This window comes from Sceloporus undulatus, chromosome 2 (assembly GCF_019175285.1).
Source record: "Sceloporus undulatus isolate JIND9_A2432 ecotype Alabama chromosome 2, SceUnd_v1.1, whole genome shotgun sequence".
NCBI classification, from domain to species: Eukaryota; Metazoa; Chordata; class Lepidosauria; order Squamata; family Phrynosomatidae; genus Sceloporus; species Sceloporus undulatus.
This window is the reverse complement of record NC_056523.1, coordinates 245092565-245100866: the sequence shown is the minus strand read 5'-3', so window position 1 is coordinate 245100866 and position 8302 is coordinate 245092565. Positions and strand designations below refer to the sequence as shown.

General features: G+C 39.0%; 1 protein-coding gene across 1 annotated transcript in view; it reads left to right on the top strand.

Moving 5' to 3' along the window:
* Positions 1-8302, top strand: part of LOC121923131 — a 27777-nt gene that overhangs the window by 6602 nt on the left and 12873 nt on the right. The window contains exons 5-6 of the mRNA XM_042453268.1: positions 1206-1318; positions 6380-6460. Of these exons, the coding sequence (XP_042309202.1) occupies positions 1206-1318; positions 6380-6460 (194 nt within the window). The remainder of the gene's footprint in view (positions 1-1205; positions 1319-6379; positions 6461-8302) is intronic.

Genomic DNA, 8302 nt, shown 5'->3' with positions numbered 1-8302 from the left:
ACAAACTAATCCTAGGCTACAATTTTGTTCCCTAAGTCAAACTCCGCTGCCAGCATTATTTGTAATTTTCTGTTTATTAAATGTGTCAGAATAAGTTATATGAGTCTGTGTGGGGTAGATTAGCTTGTCTCTAGTGCACAATTTCTTAACTATTGCTGACATTCTACAACAGCTACACAGTTAAAGCAAAGTAATGTTTCCTGGCCTGGCTCCTCCCAGGTCACCTTATGAGCCAGCAGTTGGATTGGGCAAAGGTCCAAGGAAGTCAATTCAGCTTCTGACTGAGATGCTAAGAAGATGACATTTCCATCTCCCTTCCACCGCTAAATGAGGCTGAAACAAAGACCTATGACAGGGATCTTGCTTCTGATTGTTGCAGCGTCACATGCTGGCAAGAGGGGAGCTGAAAACATCCTCCTCCTTGTACCACAAACAAAAGCCAAATGAACGTCCTTAACCAAATTCATCTACTGCCTCTTAAGGTGGACTGAAGGCTGTTTACATAGTTTTACAGAAAGACAACATAATCATATTGAATACAAAGCAGTTATGGATTCATTACAATAGGTTACAAATACTTATGTTTGTTTCAAGGTAGATGCATTCTCTTCCTACCCAGTAGCTCAAAAAGAATCAGTTATGTGCTTTTATGGTGACTGACCTCTGCTACATTGCAGAATTAATGCAGTTTAACACTGCTTTAACTATCATGGCCCCATCCTATAGAATTCTGGGATTTGTTGTAGCACCATAGCTCTCTGACAGAGAAGCTTAAATAGCTCACAAAACTACAGAGCCTAGAATTCCATAGAATTGAGCCATCGTTCAATTCAAAATATATGGCTTTTTGAAAACTAAGGATAAATGGCAGTCTTTTTCAAGTTTAAATACCTTGAAATATGTTCTTATCTCCAGTCACTGATCAGAGATAACTGTGATGTTTTTCTGCACAGAGATGAAGAAGGGCTTTCTTTAGCCTTGAGTCAAGAAATCCCAGCTCTTATCTTTGATCAGTGATCACAGATAATCACAATGCTGAAGAACAAAATAACAGGACTTCAATGTATGAATGTTGAACTATTTCATATCCAAGTTTTGTGTCCCTGGTTTAGAGTGTTAAGAGCATTTTACAGCAGTCAGCATTTCTGTTCCATTTTGCTTCATATCTCCTATAGTCAATAATTATTTATTTGTATATATTATAGGTCATCCAAATACTCCTAGAGTACTCTCTCATGACAATCAGCTGGATGGATGCCTATCCAAAGATGAGCAACTTTACATTCCATACAGATTAGCTAAATTATATATTATCAAGGTAATACAGTCAAAGAAGGTTACTTCCGATATGAAGTGAGTGTAGTATATAATTCACTGAGAATTCATTACTAGTTCATCTTACCTTACTTATCATAGTAACTCTTTCTTGAAAAATCAGTATTTTTTTTCTACTTTCCCTGCCGGAAGGTATTACAGTGGGACCTTGTTATACACTGGGATTTGGTTCCAAGATCCCCCGTGGATAACAAAATCCGTGGATGCTCAAGTCCCATTAAACATAATGGCAGAGCATAATGATGTCCCTTATAAAAATGGTAAATCAAGATTTGATATTTGAAATTTATACTTTTTGAACATTTTGAAACCCTGGATGCTTGAATCCGTGTATTAAAAAATCAGTGTATAAGAAGGGCCGACTGTATTTTGTGGCAGATATTTTCTTGTTGTTATTTCAAGGCAGGGATGACAGTTTTATTAGATGGAGGTGCCAGTGCCTAGCCCTCTGAGGCTGCAAACTCTGTCACTCCTCGCTTGCCAGACACATCAAAATTCAGCAGTGAGGCAGAGAGAGAGAAGTTTTAAATAATAATAATAACTTTATTACGGCCATTTGGCCAGCACAATTACAAAATTCCAATTAAAACACAACATAGGTTCATGTACAGGCAGATTGGAGAGTATAAACAAATGACGGTCTATAAAAAGTAAGGATAAAAAGCAAGGATAGGACTGCACGATCAGGCAAACACACAACAATGAGTAGGCTGCCATCACCTCGCAAACAACTCTATCACATTGTGTAATAGAGCACCACATTTAAGACATATTAGTTCAGAATCACAATCATATCCCCTATCCAAGCAAGAGTTAAACTACAAAATGCCATTAATCAGATGCAACTGATTGGGGTGACTTCATTAGACGAAGTTTTAAATAAATATTTTCACTTTAAAGCAAGACCTATAGTAGAGAACAGGCCTTGTTTTCATGGATAATCATACTTCTGAGAGCTTTCCAGCAGGGAAATTATCCTTTAAAGCAGTGATTATGCTTCCAGTGCACTTCATTTGCAGCAAAACAGGAAGGTGAGCATTTACTGTTGCTTGACTTCTCATTAAGGGGTAGTAGTACCAGGAAAAATGGGCATGGGCATCCTGTAAGCCGAGTGGTATCACTAGGGGTGTGTTATGGTGCAGCCCACACCGGGTGAATCCCAGATGAGGGGTGACACCTGGTCAGGCCTTCCCCCTCACCATCCCTCCAAGTGCTCCCCAGTACTGTTCCCCATCTCCACATCCTGCTCCTCATCCCGGAGTGTGCTCCCCATGGGAGCATGCACTGCCCCCAGAGACCCCACCCCCACCCCCACACAAGGTGACACCCAGTAGAGGGGTGCCACTCTGTTGGCCACATGTTGTTGATGGTTGGTTTTTAATAAAATATTTATATTTCACTGTCTATTCAAAGATCCCAGGTTAGTATACAATAAAACCAATCTTACAAATTTAAAACAAGCAGCAATTTAAAAAATTATTTTAAAAGGTTAAAATCATATTAAACAATCTAACAAGTTCAAAAAACATATTTAAAATGGTTAAAATGCTTTAAAACAATTTAAAACCATTGATGGCAACTCTTTGGAACCAATTGGGCTTCTGGCGATGGGGGGTAATCCATAAATAGGGTGCCACTGCAGACAAGACCTACTCCTACATCTTCTTATAATATACTGCTCTGGCTGATGGGACACAGAGAAGATCCCTTCAGCAGACCTTCAGGTATCAAGTACCGAGGCCCCTGCCTTTTAAATCCCATGCCTTTTAAGACTTTAACTTTACAGTCATTTAGGTCTCTGATTTAAGAAATGGCAAACTGGCTTTTGAATTCCTGGCTATGACAGTTTCTATCCACAGTGTCCTCAAAAAGGCCCTATTCCATCACCCGGTGCCAAGCCATTCCCATTCAGGACTGAGGCACATCCTTTGCCTCAGTTGGAAGTCTTCTGATCAAGGCAAAGGACACACCTCAGTCCTGAATAGTTCTTTTGAAAAGAATCGATTTGAAAGCGTGTTCAATAAGTGGGAATGACATATCATAATTGCATCATTCTGGAGGGGAGGGATTAAAAGCAGAGGGGTGTTTACCATCCCTCCTCAGTTTTTGGTAGATCCGCCATTCCCCACTCTGTCAGTGCTGCCTTTGGGCTTGTTGTGCCACGGATGGGTGCATGTTTTTGGTTTTTTAAAATAAAATCCATAGAAAATTTGACTCACTGATTTTGCAACCACTTGGAAAAAGCAAGTAATTGCTAAACCAATGTATCAATTCTTCAGTCAATTTATTTTTAAAAAAAACTTCATTATCCTTCACTTTATCCTCCTACTTCGTTCCCAAGCTTCATTCTCCTCTTCCCCTGATCCCAGGCTTCATCTCTTTCTCCCCTGATCCCAGGCTTCATCTTCTTCCTCTCCAATTTCAGGCTTCGTTCTCCTCTTCCCCAGATCCCAGTTTTCATCCTCTTTCTCCCTCTATCCCAGGCTTCATTCTCCTCTTCCCCCTATCCCAGGCTTCATCCTCCTGCTTCGTTCCCCACGGGGTGAGCTTGGGTGTGTCACACTCTCTCAGCCTCAGGGGAAGAGAAGGGCAAACCTCCTCTGAAGAAATCTTGCCCCTCCATTCCCAAGCCTGGCAGCCCAGGGCGCCACTTACATCACAGATGATTGGCGGGGGATTTTGAAGTGGCACTACTAATGGGGACGACAATCTTGCCCAAAAAATAGCAATTACATTGGGGTAAGGAAAATATCCCATTTTCATAGTGGGAATGAGGCCCCTTTTGGAATCGATTCCCAACACGGAGCAAAACCGAATCAGAAACCACTTTAAACTGTAAGTGGGAATGGGCCCATAGTGTTCTGAGTGCAGGACTACAACTCTGGGTTCAAATTTCCTCTCAGCCATGAAAACACACTGGGTAGCCTTGGGCAAGTTGCACACTCTCAATCTTCAGAAAACCCTGTGATAGAATTGCCTAAGGGTCCCAATAAGTCAGAAACAACTAAAGGTCACACAACAACAACAACAACAACAACATGAAATTGAAAATATAAAAGGAAAATAAATATAAAACCAGCAGTGCAGACTCTTTTAACCTGCACAGTCACCCTACTCTTAATTTCATGAGAAGTGTACCTGATAGTTTTTCATCTGCTTTACTTCAACCAAAGAAAGATGATTATAAAATGTAGTCTATGACAAATAATAAGTCTTTGGGGGAGAGAGTCAGAGAAAAAGAAGCAATGTATTCAATGGAGGAATGTCTAGAAATGTTTTATGTCTGCTTCTATTGAAATGAAAAATAAAACAAGCTTTTAGAAGCTGTAATCTATAATCAGTCTGTTAATGGTTCTGTTTTGGTCTGCTTGAGCCAAATGCTTTGAGGTATGGCTTGTGTTTACAGTGAGCTAGAGACATGCCTATCACATATTTCTTGCAGGATAGAGATCAAAGCAGTATTTTAGAGTAAGAGAGGCTCAAAGTAAGATTGAATTCAATATGGTCCAGAAGAGGCTCAGAGTAAGATATCCATATAGAATACCACCATTGTCCACTAAATCAGACTTCTGAATAAAGGTAATAAAAGTCAATGACCAATGCATAAATGTTTACTCAAACCAATAAACTTGGCCATCTACCTGGACATCTTTTAAATGGGATTAGATACATTCAAGAGATTTAAGCTGTCAATGAACGCTAGTCAGGACAATGATATACATTTCCTTTGTCAGAGACAGCATGTTTCTCAAGACCAGTTGCTGTGGAAGGTGGTTGAGAGGGTGCTTTTGTGTTCATATCACAAATGTGGGGCATCTAATTGTTTTGGCTATTTTGGAACAACATGTTGGACTAAATAGGGCTTTGGTTTCATCAACAGGGCTCTTCTTATGTTCATGCCAAATACAATTCATTTTTTTTTTCTTTTAAGAACTTAAGTGAGTCTCCAGCCATTTCAAAATGGTACAAAAAGTGCTTTGCTTGAGTGTCACGAAGACCTGAGGAAGTGGAGTTGGGAATGATGATAATATTTGCAAAATTTGTATGTGAGCTCCTTTTTGTGTGTATGCAGAAAGAAGCATTTTCTGCTCAGGAAACAGCTTTTTTTTTTTTTGCACAAAAAGAAACGTGTCAAATATATATATATATATACACACACACATATATATTTAAATAAATTAATAAAATAATTAAAATTAGAATTAATTAATTAATTAATATTTTAATTATAAGTAATTATATAAATAAAAATTTAAAAATAACTCATGCATAAAAGCAAAGTTGTTTTCTGCAGGAAAAAAATGTTTTCTTTGTAGCTATGTGACATGCAAATTTTGCATCCAATAGTCTCAAATTGTGAATACTTTTCAAAAAATGCACTTTTTCCAAAGTGAGAGGAAATTTCCTAAAATTATTCATTGCTTCTTTCAAAAATGCAATTAGTTAAGAATTATATCCCCATCCTTCTGCCATTTCCAGAACCAAAGAGTTTTGTTGAGTTCATCCACGGAAGAGCATGAGCACCCACAAGACTGAGATGTGGTATATCAGGATGCCAGCACAACTACAACTACTGTACCTCTAGCAATTTTGGTTTTTAAGTTCCTTAAAGCTTTGATCCCTCATGCACTTAATGGTCCCAGTGAATTCAAGGAGATATTTGTTTCCAAATAAACCTAAACCCCATCAGCTTGTGCATAAAACATTATCTTCAAAACGTCATTGCTCTTTCCTATAGTCTAAGAAATCCTGTGTAAAGTTCCTAAAAATCACAATACCAGTTTGGGGCAAGACAATATTATAAATTATCATAAATTACATAGCATGCTACAGGAGAATGCTTTTATAAAATCTTTTTTCTGATCCTGAAGCCCAATGGTACTACTTCACCTTTATTCTTTCTTCACTTATTCAGCATTCAAGTATTAATTTAATGTTGGCCTATAGTGTGCTTTCTTATAGTGTTGTGTTTTGGTTAGACTCTATATTACTACCAGCTATTGAGAACTCTGAGCTGAATATTCTTCTCTGCATTTTCTTTCAGATCGCAAAAGACATGCACCAGATGAAAACCGGATATTTGAAGTCAATCAAAGAGCTAGAGCAGGTTGGGAAAGAGAGCCAGGTGATTTTTCTCAGGGTAAAGATAAAAATGGTGTGGCACTGCATCTACACTACAAAATTAATGCAGTTTGACACCACTTTAACTGTCATTGCTCAGTGCTATGGTATTCTGAGATTTGTAGTTTTGTGAGATATTTAGCCTTCTCTGTCAGAGAGCTTGGGTGCCACAACAATTTACAAATCCCCAGATTCCATAGGATGAAGCCATGACAGTTAAAGCAGCACCAAATTGTATTGTTTATGCAGTGTGGTAGCAGCCCTCAATTCTTTCATTTTACTGTTAGGCCAAGCAAGACTCCACAAGCATCAAGACCCTGGATTAGGAGACAGAGTGTAAATGTCTTCTCATTCAGCGATCGGTAGTGGGGGGTGTTGGAGGAGCATCCAGCTATGTCCCTATAGCCAGAGGCAGAATGCAAAGACATTTTCTAGGACCTCCCTGTGATCATCTGGAGAGCCTGGAAGATGCTCCTTTTGCTCAAATGGCTGTGTTGGTGGAGGCTGCAGGAGCAAGTGAAGGGGTTGGGAGTCACTACAAGAGTGTTACACTGTCATAAGTCACTAAGAAGATGCCATTCTACTTCAATTACTCTTTTACAAGATGTATCAAACAGTTTTAGGAGATGCCACTCTTTCATAAAGACATTCCACAGCTTGGAAATGTTACTATTTACAAAATTACATCTCGCCAAAATCTCCCCATCAGCCTAGCCATTCTGAGATGAGGAATGCTAACAACTGTGGTCAAAAAGGGAAAAAAATCAAACTCTGAGAAATACAGTTTACTTTTTTCAGGCTGCAATCTCATAAACGCTTATCTAAAATGTTGTCCCGGGGTTGAAACTCTGTAGGATTTATTGCTCAGATTTCTGTACAATTACATTGTTAGGGTCTGGGTTTGGGGAATTTTTAAAACATGTATAAACCAGCCTGATCTTATGCAAAGATGGACAGATCTTTGCTTAGCAGTGGGAATATTACTGGACTGCAACTTCCAGGAGCCCTAGTCAGTATAGTAAGGAATGCTGGAAGTTGAAACACCCAAAACATCTGGAGAGCCACACAATTGTGCAAATTGAAAACAGTATGTTTAGGTTCACAAATGTCACATATTGCAAGGTTTTTGAGAATGGTCACATCAACTTTAATGGAAAGACATTACTGAAACCCTTTTTAAAAAATATAGCATCAGTTCCCCCACTGTGGTCTTCCTTAATTTCCAACATGATACTGTTTGTCGGATCTTGTCTTGGAAGCTAAGCAGAGTCGCCTCTTGTTAGTACTTGAATGGGATACTACTTATAAATACCAGGTGCTGTAGGCTATATTTCAGAGGAAGGAACTGGCAAAAACCCCTCTCAGTAATGCCTAAGAAAAACCTATGTAATTCATGGGATCACCATAAATCAACAGGCGACTGGAAGGAACATACACACAGACATTCCGTTCTATCTCATACCCCACAAAAATAAATCTGAGTACAGAGTTCAATGTGTACAACTTTAGTGCAGAGTCCAGTTTTCATATAAGATCACAGCTCCCTCTGGTGGCTCTTTTAATGAGAAAAATGAAAGAATGGACTTGCACTAAAAGAAAGGACTTGCTAAGTGGCAGCGTCTAAGGAATGATGCCAAGTTGGATTTCTGTTACATTTCTTCGGCTTATTTGTATGGAACACAGCCATTCTATGTGAGGGGAAGAAGGCTTCGAGAAAAAGAAAGTGTGAAGTAGTATGATTCAAACAGGTTTTCACTTAGGGTCCAATGGGTTTTTTTCCACTCCTCAAAACTGGTCCAGATGGCTGGGAAGAGAAGTAAGTTTTTGAATACCAATGAATTGCTAT